The following is a 15,609-nucleotide window of genomic DNA, read 5'->3' as shown; positions in this document are numbered from 1 at the left end:
AGAGAGGAGAGCACCCTTTTTCCCGAAGTTACGAAAAACCTGTTCCACCAACGAAAACCCTCCTGTTGCTTGCTTAAAGTCGGTGAGCAAAGAGGAATAGGAATGTCACCTCATTGGTCGAAGGTCCTTCGACCAATCAGGTAGAAGAAAAATCGCATATTTTAATTTCTCATTTTTAAGAAATAATCCTTTCAATTTTTGTCATTATTTTATCATTAATTTTTCGAACTATAAAATCCAAAATATTTATTTTTTCTAAATTTCATGGCTTAAAATTAAATTTCCAAATTTCAACCATCTCTATCTATAATAGAACATAATTTAATAAATAAATACATATTATTTTTTTTCCAATTTTTTGGTTAGAAATAATATTAATTACACAGGAAAAAAAAAAAAAAAAAAAAANAAAAAGATTTACACATTCAAAATCTCATTCCATATAAACAAATATGTTTTCATACTTTAATTTTTCTTATTCTTTTTTCTCCTTTAATATTTGGTTTTCCTTTTTTCTTTTTTTCTTTTTTTCTTTTTTTCTTTTTTTCTTTATCACTATATTTTCCTATAAATGTCTTTAACAAACTTATGACATAAAATGTTGAATTCAATTTATTTTCAAGACAACCACAATGAAAACAACCACAATGAAAGATGTAAAGTCTCGTACCCGTGAAATAAGAATTCACAATTTGGATTCCGTACCTGATGGGTACTACATTTTCCTGCATCTTTGGTGACATGACTAGCTTCTAACGATGATCACATTCTTAAAAACACGAGTTTCTTTCTTAGATTAATTATAAATCATTCCCAAATTATTAACCGAAGAAAAACACCAATTTTGAGAACAACTTGAGTAGGAACAACAATTCAATCAATTGGCTATAATTTCAAACAAAAACATACAAATCAAAGAAAACCCACCAATTAAATTAAAACAAGATCAAAGATTAATACCCATTTTCAAAAACCCCCCATTCCAAAATCTTCAGTTAATATACAAAAAAATCCGAAATAATTTATTAAAAAGAAACAATTAAGAAGAAATAGAGTAAAAATCTGAAAGAAATGGAAGAGAATGAGAGATGGTAAATTAGGGTTAGGATACCAGGATAATCGTGATACCAGGAGCAGGTGAAGCTACCATAATGATCCGATTCCGGTGGAGCGCTGGAGGCAGCGCCAGGGAGGTTTCGGATTCAGATCATGCTGGCAGCTTCAACAGCTAGTGGCGCACGGCGGAGGAGACGGCGGAGAGAAACCCAGAGAGAGACGGAGAGAGAGAGAGGAATGGGTTTAAAAGAGTAAGGGCATATGGGAAAGGGGTATAAATAGGTAGGGGAAAGATATGTTTGGGTATTAAGTAATTTGATGTTTTTGTTATTATTATATTTACGGAAGAGCCTACCAAAAGCTGACACAAACACACACACACACACACACAAAAAAAAAAAAAAAAAAAAAAACCCTTTTTATCTCGTTTAAAATTACCATTAAACTCAAAAACTCGATCGGAACGAGAGATAGTCATCCCACAAACCCTCAAAACTCAACGTTGGTTAGGTTGGAGAATATAAACGGTTGGATGATGAAAGTCCCACGTCGACTAACTGAGGGAATGATCCGTGTTTATAATAAAAAAAATACTCTCTCCATTGTTAGGAGGCCTTTTGGGTAAGCTGACTAGCTTAGGCTCAAAGTGGACAATATCATACAATTGTGGAAAGTCGTGTTCATCTAACATGGTATCAGAGCCATGCCAATAGATTGGTAAATCCTCAGATGTCAAACAAAGGACTCCAAAAGAAAAGGAGTCGAGTCGAGTCTCCTCGAAGGCATAGTCAAAAAATGATTTAAGACTCCAAAAGAAAAAGGAGTCGAGTCTCATACTTTGTTTTTCTTATAAATAGAACCTTATCACACTCTATTAGTTTACGGTCATCTAAACTATTAGCACTATAAAAAATACTAGAATTACAATGAGAACTTCTTTTACTTTAGTACGATGTTAAAGTTTATGCTGATGCTGATATTAAGTTTATATTGTTAATATGTTCTCTGAACGGGTACCTGTTGTTTACTTTTGATGTGGGTCTCTCTCTCTCTCTTGGTCGGTTTCTCTCTCTAGAAGTTAACATGAGTAATATCCATGAAACCAAGAAAGAAAGAAAGAAAAAGAAGAAGAAGAAGAAGAAAGAGTAAAAGAAGTAAAATGGGGGTCCATTTTCATGGCTTCTTACACTATCTTTCAAAGAGAAGTGTTGAGATATATTATTTATGGAATATATCCTAGATATTATATCTTAATATTCTTCCATTTATGGTTAGATTTATAGTATATTTTATTTTATTTTAGTATTTAATTATTTTATATTTTCCTCATTTGTACTAGCTTGTATCCTATTTAAAGGATATCAATATCAATGATAATACACACCTTCCCAATTATATTTTCTATCTCATTCTTAACATGGTATCAGAGCACCGATCTTGATATTCCTAATATCAAAGCATCGATCGTGGTATTCCTAATACCCCCTTGGACTCTGAGTCCAAGGGGAGTATTACCTAAAGCCAAACCCTAACCAATCAGTGAAGTCTTTACCATCGTCAATCATCCAATATCAAGAATACGTTATAAGCATCTTCAAATTTCTCACCAAGCTCTAAGGTGACATATTCAAGATGTTCGTATTTTCTTTCACAGCCTCTCAAGTGATCCAAAGCACCGATCTTGGTGTCATTATCCACTAAAGCATTTATGCATGGACCAACAAGTGATCAGGGAGGATATTCACTTGTTCCAAATCAAATTAAATGGACAAGTTATCAATCCTCGAGTCAATCATTGCAGTCTATTTCTAAAGCATTTATGCATGGACCGAGAAGTGATCAGGGAGGATATTCACTTGTTCCAAATCAAATTAAATGGGACAAGTTACCAATCCTCGAGTCAATCATTGCGGTCTATTTCTGAGTCTTGCATCTTTCTTGAAAATTCAATAATTTCTTGAAAGTCTAAAAATGCAAACCAATCAAAGGCGGTCTATTTTTTTTACGGATATTTTCATTACTGAGAAGACAAGAGTGAAAGACAACTTGGGTGTTATTGACCTACCGTAAAGACAAGTTAAAGACAAGTTGGACGTGATTAACATACACTCTCCAACTTGAGGGGGAGTGTTGAGATATATTATTTATGGAATATATCCTAGATATTATATCTTAATATTCTTCCATTTATGGTTAGATTTATAGTATATTTTATTTTATTTTAGTATTTAATTATTTTATATTTTCCTCATTTGTACTAGCTTGTATCCTATTTAAAGGATATCAATATCAATGATAATACACACCTTCCCAATTATATTTTCTATCTCATTCTTAACAAGAAGAAAAAAGGTTTAGAATCTAAACCTAACAAAACCCATGTGTCTTTCATTACTTTGCTTTCCTTTTCCTTTATATTTCACATGTATTGCCATTTGTTTATGCACCTACATTCGCCCTCCGCTATACCCACTTTCGTGTTCATGTCACACCCGTTTCTGTGATTTTATAAACATCACTTCAATTCGGTATCGATCATTTCAACGTAATTTTGGTTTACTCGGTACAGAATGAATGATGTATATGTGGTATCCCATAGTTATTCAACTTACTATGTTCTTCATTAATCTTTAGTTTCTTAATACCCTTTCTTTGTTACTTAATCTACTTTAATCATGTATTTTGAAATCGTACCTAAATTTTTAAGACTAAAAAAAAGTTTTCATAATCGATTAAGATCTCATTTCGTAATCAAACAACTTTTGAATGTAGGAAGAATCCTCGTTGATGAGGGGTTAAAGACGGGTTATGCTTACCTTTCACCAAAACGAAAATTAACTAAATCCCACATGCCTCACGAGCAGTCATGTACGTAAAAAATCATCAAACTAATCTAATCTTAATACCACAAACGATCAAGAGATAACATACGTACAACAACACAAAAAAGTGACTTACAAAGTCTAGAAATTGGAGACAAATATGAAAGACTTCGAAAATAGATTTGAAATTGAAATTGGTATCCTAAGGTAGGTGTATAATATTGACATTTGTTTTATGTACGTTCAAATGGAAGAGACAGGTTCACGAGGAGTCCTCATCATCATCATCGTCTCATCTATACACAAAATCTCAAGAACAAATATGGAACACATAATCATATTAATATTCTATCTCTAAAGCTATTCGTCTCATCTCCTCGTTTCAAATAATTTAAAATTTATTTTAAACTAAATATATATATATATTGTTAATATAGTGTAACGTGTTACAATAAAATTGGAGGTATGGAAAATTATAGTTTTGGCCAAAAATATAATACCTTTCACGTTTGTGAGCATAGATTTTGATTGGTTGGAATTGTGTAGAACGTGAAAATTTGAAATTGCATTGATGTCAGAAACTTTCTCATATTCCAAAGTTTGTTCCCACTTTTTATCTTTATTTAATTGCATTTCCACAATTTTCAAAATAAAGTGTGGAATATTATATACATATATATATATACTCTAATCTCAAACTTTTCTTTCACTCCAAATAACTAAAAATAAATTCAAATAAATAACTACAAAAATAAATTTCTTTTGCATTCATATCATCAAGTCATTAAGAAATATCAGAGTTGACACAATTTAATTTCCTTAAATTATATACATATAGAATTAAAATTAATCTCTATTATAATAACACATTTTCTTCCTACAAAGTTCTTGGTGATTTAGCATCCAAACCCTAAACCCTAATTTACAAATAGACACACAAAAAGTAGATCATAACTATAATCTGAAACCCTAAATAATCACGATGAATAAAATGATTACAAAAACAAAGGAGAAAGAAGAGGAACCGATTGTTGAGGATTATTAGGAGTGAGTCCCCCTAATTTAGGGAATGATCATGTGCGTTTGTTTATAAGTGAGTGAGTACTACTGTCTCCATTGGTATGAGACCTTTTTTGAGGAGAAGTCTAAAGCAAAGTCATGAAGATAAGAAGTACTATCTCTATTGTATGAAGCCTCTTGGAAAAGAAACCCAAAGTAAAGTTATGAGAGCTTGTGAAGCCTTTTGAGGAAGAAACCCAAAGTACAGCCTTAAGAGCTTGTGCTCAAAGTGAACAAATATCATTCCTAATACTGATATGATTGATTAATGCAAGCATAAAGAAAAGAAAAAAAAGTCGCTATACCCGAACTTGTGTAACACTTATTCTTAATAATAATAATAATAATTAATGTTTTTCACACCATCATTTTGTCTTTGGAATTGGGAGCTTCTTTTCTTCTTTTTTCACGTCCACTTTTCTAGAATCCCATGCTCTACTCTAATTAGGGTTTGGTTTAATCTACTTTGTAGAATTTCAAAAATTAACTAACTATTTTAATCATTCTTATTACTACAACTTTAATATCTTACCTACCCAACATTTACATCAACCACTTACTAAAATGAATCATCAAATTCTTTATTCCTTGTAATTAAAAAAATAAAAAATTATGATATAATATTATTTATCATTAAACTATCTTGATAAACAAAAGAAGCATAGTAATCTATGTTAAATTAAACAAATTAATTATACAAAAACATAAACATAAGTCATTTATATGTTATAAATAAGCCTAGAAGAAGGAATTATTAGGTGCAAAAAAATCAGATCAAATTATAATTATTTGAAATAGAAAAAAATAATAATAATAAAGAGGCTCCCAACTAGAGAGAGAATCGATCTCAAAAAGAGGTCCGCAGTTCTGTTAGGGTTTAGGGTCTATTGTCTTTTCCTCTTTTCGTCTTTTTATATTCAATTTTGGTATTTTTTTTTTTTTAATCATTCGTCAACTTGGGCACGTGATTCTCTTCTACAATCACGTGCATACTTCTCCCACCACCCACCTCGCTCTATATGGAAGGCCTCGTACCAATGAGCATAAGCTCTCGTGGTTTTCTAAAAGTTCTTATAGAGCATAAACTCTCATGACTTTCTAAACGGCCTCATACTAATGTGCATCAGCTCTCGTAGCTTCCCAAAAAGTCTCATACCAATGGAGATAATATTTCTCACTTATAAATTCATGATCTCCTACTAAATTAACGGGACTCACTTACAATCATTCTTAACATATATATATAATCAATAAATATTGATTTTAAGTTTTTTTTTTTTTTAAATTGTTGAAGAAACTATTTTCTTTATTCAAACTTCCATGAAAGTAAATTACCATCATTGAAACTTTTATCCTAAAATAATAGGGACACTGTTCAAGAAGACAAAACATTGAACCTTTAATCATTAAAAAGAATAACAAAACCCACAAGTTGATCTAATACAGAATCAAAATCTAAATTCATACCATAGTTAAGCTAAACAAACAAATAGAACTCATGCATAGGATTCAAACCAAATCAAACACCTGTCACCCAGATAAACCATTAGCTACTTTTAAGAACACTATTTATCTGGATTGGAATGGTTAACTATGCAGTGTTTTAAGGTTTTTTTTTTTTGGTATATAATTTTGCATGATTAGAAGAATTATCACCCAATTATAGTCTCAATTCATTCGTGTACCATTTGTTTAATCAAGCAAGAACAATAAGTAAAAACTTACATAAATCGTAGTGCGAGGAGCTTCACACTCACGTTACTTGATATAGTTTGACAGCTGCTCGAGCAACAACTACTTGAAGGTTGCCAAAAGAATACATCTAAAACATAATTTAGTACAATCTATTTGAAAATAAACTTAGAAATCAATACATGCTCAAAATCATCCAAAAGCATGAAGCAAAAACTATTCTGTACGACTTTAAGGAAAGAAACTTCTTATTTCTAACATAAAAACAAAAGGAGATAATCTCAGTCAAAATAGCACTCAAAACTTGCATGGAATGTGAAGAAAAGTAAGAAGTTAAATCTACAGAGTCTGGACCCAGCGAAAAGTGAAACAAATCTGAAACTGAATGAGAAATTCCATATATGATTTAGATCAATAGGAAAACGAAGAGATTCAGCCAACTGCAGCATGAACCCGTACAAGGAAAAAGAGGCATTAAAAACATTAGGCCAAAAAACATGGGCCACGGGAAGCAGTGGTTCCCCACCACAACGCACAGGCAGGCAGGCAAAGCATACTTTAGCAGCAAACAAAAGCAAAAGAGAAAGAAATTCAATTCTCTCTTAAAAAAAATAGGAGCAACAGACAATAAAACAAAGGAAAAAGCAGGGAGGATAAAAGTTCGGATTGCACGCCTAGCAACGAGCCTACCGATTCTCATTAAACCTAACAAAAAAGTAAATCAAAACATTATCGATTAATCTTCGTGTGTATGAAAAGCAGAGACGAGAAATAAAGTTACGATCGCACACCTAACAACGAGAACACGGTACATTGAACAAAAAGAAGCAAAATAGGAAAAAATCAAATCGAAACAAAAAGAAAAACATGACGAATTTACCATTAATCTTCGTGGAAATGAAGCGGAATTGAAATTTCACCAAAGTTCGAAAGCAGGAAGGAGTGAGGCTGTCAGAGCATGACCTAACTAGGGTTGGCAATTGAGGCAAAACTCATTTCCAATCTCTTTATCTTCTCACTTTTCTCTTTAACGCGTTGCCTGCCGACCAAAGGTAGATCATGCTGGCAGCTTCACTTTTTCCCTCGCGAACACAATCACTCAATCACACAGGAAACGATGATTTCGAAAAAATCAAAAGGAAGAAAAGAGAGTCCAAAACAAATAAACAAATCGAGTCCCAATAAAACGCAATCGAAAAGGAAAAGAAGAGGTACTCCGTGTGACGAGCATCTCTGTGCATTCACGTCGCTCAAGGAGAAGGAAGAAGAAGAAGAAGAAGAAGAAATGAAGAGCGACCGAAAGCCGGCAATCTTTAGGAGAAAAGGGAGATTTCGAAGGCCATGGATGAACGGACCAGAAGAAAAGAGCGAGAAGAAAAGTTGAAGTACTTCTTGCAAGACGCGTTGAAAAATTGAAAGGCAGGATGTGTCCGTTGGGTTCATTTATAAGGGGAGACCTTAGAGAGAGGTTTTGGAAGAAATAAAATTAAAAAATTAAAAAATTAAAAAAAATTATTGGGTAATGTAACCCTTCCGGTAACGCAAGACGGAGTCCCTCCAACGCCAGAGCAAAGGAACGTTTACTGGCCTTATCTTATCAGACGGGTACACTAAAACTAAAAGAGTTACACATCTGCTCATTTAGAGAATGATCATGAGTTTATAATCAAAGAATACTCTCTCCATTGGCATGAGACCTTTTGGGCAAGCCCAAAGCAAAACCATGAGAGTTTATGCTCAAAGTGAACAATATCATATCATTGTGGAGAGTCGTGTTCATCTAACATGGTATCAGAGTTGTGAGGCCTTTTGGGGAAGCCGAAAGCAAAGCTACGAGAGCTTATGCTCAAACGGGACAATATCATACCATTGTGGAAAGTCGTGTTCGTCTAACATGTTATCAGCCTTTTGGGGAAGCCCAAAGCAAAGCTACGAGAGCTTATGCTCAAAGTGGACAATATCATACCATTATGGAGAGTCGTGTTTGTCTAACATGGTATCAAAGCTGTGAAGCCTTTTGGGAAAGTCTGAAACAAAGCTATGAGAGTTTATACTCAAAGTTGATAATATCATACCATTTTAAAGAGTTGTGTTCAGAGCTATAAAGTCTTTTGGGGAAGCCCAAAACAAAGCTATGAGAATTATACAATTGGGGAGAGTCATGTTCGTCTACCATGATATCAGAGCTATGAGACCTTTTAGGGAAGCCCAAAGCAAAGCTATGAGAGAGCTTATGTTCAAAGTGGACAATATCATACCATCGTGGAGAGTCGTATTCGTCTAACATGGTATCATAGCCATGCCCTAAACTAAACAAAGAATCGAACCTAAGCTAAATTTTTGTAAGTCATTCATTTACACGATATTAGACTAGATTTTTATCAGGAGAAAGAGATTTTTATATTTATATAACAAATACACATATTTATTAATTTAATTTTTTAAAATATTAATTACTTTTGTTAATTAAAATTTGATGAACTTTAAATATTAAATATTTATATTTATAGGAGGGAATAGGTTTGGACAGGTGGAAGAGAAGTAGGGATGCATGACAGATGCAATCAATTTTAGGGTTTTTTTCCACTGTTACATCTCTGTCTCCAATTAAATGCATTTGATTAATTTCCTTTTCAAAAAAATTAAATTAAATAAATAAATAATTTAGAATTTCAACGCATGCTTTTTTAATCCAATCCTCACTTGCCCATTTAATGCACCCACCCTTCTTCTCTCATGTCCAATTACATCACTCTCAACCACTCTATTTTAATATCCACGTATACAAATCTATAATTTTATCAAATCTAATAATAAATATTTTATTTTCTAACACTATTTAAACCAATTTTATTTATTATATGATCGACAAATTATGTCCGCGAGTTATAGAGTTCATTACTCTGATTTTGTTGCTCGTGGTTATAACTTTTTTAGCTTATGCAATGGGCTTGGGACTGGATTCCCTCGGCTCGTAGAAATTAATGAATTAGAAAGAAGTTGGGTTCGATTTATGGGCTAGACGGGAGGTCAAGGTCATGATAGAAGAGTTCACAAAGCCCGAAGTAATTTATAGCGAGTACATGAAATAATTTATAGCGAATATTTATGGTAATTAAAATTGGATTCTTAAAATTATTATTTATTATTATTATTATTTTTTTTTGTTATCTCCTCATTTCTCTTCAATTTTTTTTTGTTACAAAAGATTTAAATTTTAAATCAAATTCTAAAATAAAATTTCTATGGAGACGCAGGAACGGCCGGTTAGATTGACCCAACAATGATAGGTTAGAGGGATAGGCTCATTCGACTAATTAGTGATCTTTCTTATTGACTCCAAAGACGGTGGCTCTGTCGCTAAGCAGGTCGTCCGCGACTTGGTTGGTCCGTCAAAGCGGTAGATTGACGCACCATATCAATCAAACTTGGTAAGTTTGTCTTACTTGTCATCGTCCCCATTTTGGCGCGAGTTTCTTCTAGGTCAGGAAGTCACTCCTCGCCACATTATTCGTCTTGACCAGAAATCGCGACCCTCCTCGACGTTCTCTTCTAGTGACTGTCATCTCCTTAAATTTTTTAAAACTTAGCTTATTTATTTATTTTATTATTATTATTATTATTATTATTTAATTGAGTTATTTATTATTATTATTTAATTTAGTTATTTATTTATTTATTATTTTATTTTATTTTTGTTGAAGAAAACGTAAATGAAAAATAGTATTTATAAGCTTTGTAAAAATAAAAAAAAAATAAAAAAATATTTAAAATTTGAAATTTGTTATTATTATTATTATTATTATTGGATTGCATGCGAGAGGTTGAACTACAGGGCTACAGAGTAGTTTTAAGGCATAGGTGCTATGGTTGTGCCCTTCCCGCTCAAAAGCTGCCAGTATAGCCCCCTATTAACACCCTTTGATTTTGATTTTGATTTTTTTTTTTTTTTTTTTTTTTTTTTTTTTTNCGCTTTGATTTATTTTCACTCTGAATTACATTTAGTTTGTGTGTATTGAATTCGATCTCTAATCCGTCAGGTATTAAATCGTCAAATCTTCAAATTTGGAGATATTTAACGAAAACTGCGAGGGAGAAGGTAGAGATTGAAGAATTCCGGCGAGGAAAATGCTCTTCCGCCGTTGATTATCGGTACGCTATTTCTTCTCTTTTATTGCGGAGTTTTCATGCGGAGATAGAAAAAATGTAAAAAGAAATAAGAACAGTATTTGTGTTTATTTTGAAACAATTCAAATTTCAAGCCATACAAGTAGCAAATCCTTGATGATAATTGTCAATCCACTATACCTAGAACAAATTCAAGTGAACTATACTGCATTTTGCAATGCTGATATTAGATGCTTATGGTTTTTCCAAAATTCAATCCCTGCTGTAAGGATTTCTTGATAGATGATTTTGTACTCTGAATGAATGAAGACGCCTCTTCCCAATCTCTTAGAATCCATTTGAACTCTCTGTCTCTCTGATGGATTCTTTGTTCATCGGGGAGCTGATAAAATGAGTCGTAGAATACCACTGCAGTAATAAATAGGCTAAGGATTTGGGAAAGGGATTTGGTTAACTGATCAGCCCTTAAAACACTTGAAGTAGCTAAGGAAAGGCTTATCAGAAACGGGAAAGAGTTTGACAATCCAGCCAATAGGCCAAGAAACAGCTGCAATAGCAATGCAAAGTCCCCACTGCCAGCCATTTAGATTCACTGTATTTGCAAATTTCTTTAGGAATTCTACCATGATAACCTGTAGAACAACCGTTACTCCCACAATTCCTAGAAATAGATGATTCTTTAGAATGCCTTCAAAGACGTTCTGTTTCTCTAGTTTCCTTGAGTTGAACTCGTTGAAGATTTGGCAGAGGACAAAAGTGTTGAAGATTAGTGTATCGTTTACCATTTCACTTACATTGAAGATGTTGCTTCCTTGGAATTGGAAAATTAGGAGTATTGCTATTTGATATAAAGCTTGGGCTAGAAGGTTCCTCCACATAATATTTGTTATTAGGGGTTCTGTTCTTCCCACTGGAGGCTTGTGCATTAGTTCATCATTTGGTCTTTCAGTAGCAAGTGCAAGAGCACCCAGTGTATCCATTATGAGGTTCACCCACAACAATTGGACTGCTGTTAAGGGAACCTCTCCAGCTGATACTGCTGCTATAAAGTTAATTGTGAGAGCTGCTACGTTGACTGTCAATTGAAATTGGATGAATTTCTGGATATTGTTATATACACATCTTCCCCACCTCAAGACTGTGACTACTGTAGTGAAGTTATCATCCAAGATAACGATGTCTGAACTCTCCTTTGCAACCTCAGTGCCTTCAATGCCCATGGAAAGTCCAATGTCAGCCTCTTTTAGAGCGGGTGCGTCATTCGTGCCATCTCCAGTTACTGCTACGACATGGCCTTTCTGTTTCAAGCATTGAACCATCAAAAGCTTGTCAAATGGAGTGGATCTTGCCATCACCTTGATTTGATCAACCCTCTGCAGTCTTTCTTCACTTGAGTAGTTTCGGAATTCAGAGCCTTCTATTACTTCTCCTCTGCATGCGGTGTTGTGGTCGAAATCTAGTATTCCACATTCTGTGGCTATAGCTTTTGCTGTGAAAACGTTGTCACCTGTGATCATTTTAATGGAAACTCCAGCTGATTTACATGTTTCCACAGCTTTCTTCACCCCTTTTCTACATGGGTCTTTCATGCCAACTATTCCCATTAATATATAGTCATCTTCTTTCACGTCTGAGGCAGTTGGCATGCTATTTTTTTCCTCTTCTTCTGAGATTTGTCTATAAGCAAAGGCAATGCATCTTAGGCTACTTGCTGCCATTCCTTGGATTATGTTCTCAAGTTTTCTTCGGCTTTCGTTATCTAAGGGATATGTTCTCCCATTTCTTTCAATGTAACTAGAACACATTGAGAGTATCATCTCAGCAGCTCCTTTCCAATGCTGATGGATTGTGTTATCAGCCAATTTTCTCACCAAAACCCCACTTCTTTTCTTCTCTGAATTGAAGGTTTCCACATGAAGAATGGAATATGCATTTTTCAACTTTACCATGTCCATACTGAATTCTGAGACCGCCCAAGAGAGAATGGCTTTCTCAGTTGGACTACCAGAGATTTCAATTTCGGATTCTGGAGAAGGTTGATAGACACTACCAGTTGTGTTCAAGCCAACTCCTTGATTTATTAACTCACTAACAGTCTCTGCTATGGTGTGGGAAGGGTTTTCTTCCTCAATGAACCCTTGGCCGAGCCAAAATTTGGTAACTTTCATTTTGTTTAATGTCAAAGTTCCTGTTTTGTCCGTGCAAATCACAGTTGCTGATCCCATCGTTTCACAAGCAGAAAGTTCCCTCACCATTGCCTGATCTGCCATCATTCTCTTCATAGAATAAGCGAGTGTTAATGTAACAGCCAATGGCAAGCCTTCAGGGATTGCAACAACTACTATGGTAATTGCAGCAGCAACTATACGGGTAACTGCATTGATCACATCATCTACGTCTGTTTTTCGACCATTGTACTCTGTGTTCCCAAAATCATCGGTTGTGTTTCCTGTGAAATAGCGCGCCAACATGACAACAAGGACTATGAAGGCGACTGAGAGGCCTACCTGTTTAGAGAATACGAATAAAAGATTAAATTTCCTTTAAACTATCAATTTGAGGTTTTGGATTTAGTTGTCAATTTAACATTACCTTTCCTATAGTAGTGGTCAATTTGTTAAGACGAACTTGCAGTGGTGTTTGCTCCTCAGAATCTCGAGATATCGAGCTCATCATCTCGCCCCAGGCCGTGTCCATTCCCACTGATGTCACCAGCATTTCACCATAGCCATCTACTACTTTTGTTCCAGACAACAAGAAGGGGTTCTCCGTTAAATTGAGTATCACATGATCGCTCTCTCCTGTCATGCTTGACTCATCCACCTGCAATGAATGACCACTTAAGAACAACCCATCTGCTGGAATTTGGTCCCCAAGGTTTAGAACCACGACATCTCCAACCACTATATTGAAGATGGAAACTTCTATGCGTCTTCCATCTCTCACTACCTGTTAGGGGGAATATGAAGCTTTTTGGGTTTAGTAGTAGTTTATCATCGTATTAGAGTAAGAAGTACTATATCGAAGAAAAACTCTAGTAATGTTAAGAATAAGACTAGATTAAATTGATCATAATCTATCATTAAGACTCTACTTTGGTCAATATGATAGCTCAGTGATGGAGAAACTAATAACTTTCTTTGATGTCTTGAACTTGAAAAAAAACAAACTACCTCCACTTTGATGTTGTTACTTATTTTTGATAACTTCTCGAATTGAATCTCCTGTCTGAAGTTGCTGATGGCTGAAACAACAACCACCAGCGCAACAGCTACAAATATGCTCCCGCCTTCATACCACCCTTCTTGTCCTCCATGTTCTTTTATTCCAAACCCAAGTGCCAGAGCCGCACATATAAGTAAAATGACAATGGTGGTGTCCTTGAAAGCTTCCACCACAAAATGAAAGAAACTCTTGGGAGGCCGCTTGTGGTAAGTATTCGAACCGAATACTTGACGTCGTTCATTCACAACATCATCATTATCCTTGATTCCCTTCTCTGGATTTGTTCCTAGAGACTTAGCAATGGCTGGAGCTTTCCCATGCTCACAGTAAGCTTCCAAGTTTTTGTTCTTTACCATTTCAATCAGCTTCTTCTGATCATCTTTGGTGTAGACTATCTGTTCCTCATATGAACCTTCCTCCAAGATCTCACAGTTGATTAAACTGCAATGATCTTTTCTTCTTGACACTGCTAGAGAAAGCATGGCCCGAATTGAGGATATTACTGCAAAGGCAATTCTCCACCTCCTTCGGGCGGCTTTGCCGATGTCAAGAAGTAGAATCTCATGGTAACTGGATTCGAATTTGCTCATGCTTGTTGCTGTTTCCTTCGTTGCAGACTATCAAAAGTCACAACTTGTGGCTTTAGGAGCCTTATAAATAGATATTTTGCATTCTCATTGCAAAGACCTTCGTAGCAGTAACTTTTCTAGTCAACTCTAATGAATTTAGCGCGATGAACATCCAACATGCTGCCCTTATTAGGCAAAAAAGAAAGGAAAAGAAAAGAAAAGAAAAATAAAATAAAGCGTGAGAGATAAACTCAAGCTGATCTTGTTTGCTTATATCATAATCTTCCCAGAATCTTGTCCTGTAATTCTTGGATTTCTTTGCTTAGAACATTCATATGTGGGGTTGAGTATCAAAAGGTGCTGTCTGATGGCTGCTTTTGTGGTTCAATTAAACTAGGTAGAGGAGGCGAAGTTTGTGTTTTGTAGACTAAAATTATGTCTGTAAATTCCTGTTCATACAATAAGAACAAATGGATTTGAATGTTGTTATCATCTGAATACTATATACAAACGTGGGGATCAGAAACAAGAATAAGGTTAGTCAAATTTGGATTTTTTTTCTATCAAATCCATTAATAAGACATTGGCAGCACGTTTTCGTGGATTTTTGTAGCTTAGGGTCAACAATGTACGAATTCCGAAGGACAAAAAAAAACGTCCTTTTGCCAGAAAAACACGACATTGTAAATTACCCATGAAATTTCGGATTGCAGAAAACACATTAAGAACAACGACGACCTGTCGGAGTGGAGCCAATTATTTAAAGTGTGTTTATTTCTGGTCATTTTCTTGGAAATTTCCCAGCACCTTCCTCCTTCACATTCTGTGATGCATAGAATGACAAGTCAAACAGCCATGAATTTTCCTTGCCTTCGATCTCCCTTCATTTTTAATATTATAAACCAGAAATCGCTGTTATTTGAAGACTTTTTTAAAAAAAATGGATCTCTCTGTTACAAATTTCACAACTATTGTTGGATTAATATTGAATTTATGTTATGCATTTTTTTTTCTTTTATAATGTTTGTTTTGAACATTGATTTTGTGTATTTTTCTTA

General features: G+C 34.5%; 1 protein-coding gene and 1 long non-coding RNA gene across 2 annotated transcripts; one reads left to right on the top strand and one right to left on the bottom strand.

The window, feature by feature from the left end:
- The first annotated feature begins 10,469 nt into the window (after window positions 1-10,469).
- Window positions 10,470-10,920, top strand: LOC111778538. Its single transcript, XR_002812560.1, has 2 exons — window positions 10,470-10,527; window positions 10,670-10,920. It is a non-coding gene; the product is annotated as an uncharacterized LOC111778538 (long non-coding RNA).
- On the bottom strand, window positions 10,847-15,043 carry LOC111778537 (calcium-transporting ATPase 12, plasma membrane-type). The gene is made up of 3 exons (XM_023658434.1): window positions 13,931-15,043; window positions 13,350-13,706; window positions 10,847-13,264 (listed from the first exon to the last, which is right to left on the bottom strand). Exons 1-3 carry the CDS (start codon window positions 14,570-14,572, stop codon window positions 11,216-11,218), a joined length of 3,048 nt encoding a protein of 1,015 aa, XP_023514202.1. The 5' UTR covers window positions 14,573-15,043; the 3' UTR covers window positions 10,847-11,215.
- Between the last annotated feature and the right edge of the window lie 566 nt (window positions 15,044-15,609).

This window comes from Cucurbita pepo, chromosome LG17 (genome assembly GCF_002806865.2).
Source record: "Cucurbita pepo subsp. pepo cultivar mu-cu-16 chromosome LG17, ASM280686v2, whole genome shotgun sequence".
NCBI lineage: Eukaryota > Viridiplantae > Streptophyta > Magnoliopsida > Cucurbitales > Cucurbitaceae > Cucurbita > Cucurbita pepo.
This window is presented reverse-complemented; position numbering and strand designations above follow the sequence as displayed.

Excerpts from the sequence above, each read along its gene's own strand:
- LOC111778537 (XM_023658434.1), bottom strand. The coding sequence starts at position 14,572 with ATGAGCAAATTCGAATCCAGTTACCATGAGATTCTACTTCTTGACATC. Across the intron at positions 13,707-13,930 it reads GTAACAACATCAAAGTGGAG|GTAGTGAGAGATGGAAGACG; the intron begins GTAGTTTGTTTT and ends TCCCCCTAACAG. Across the intron at positions 13,265-13,349 it reads TGACCACTACTATAGGAAAG|GTAGGCCTCTCAGTCGCCTT; the intron begins GTAATGTTAAAT and ends TTCTCTAAACAG.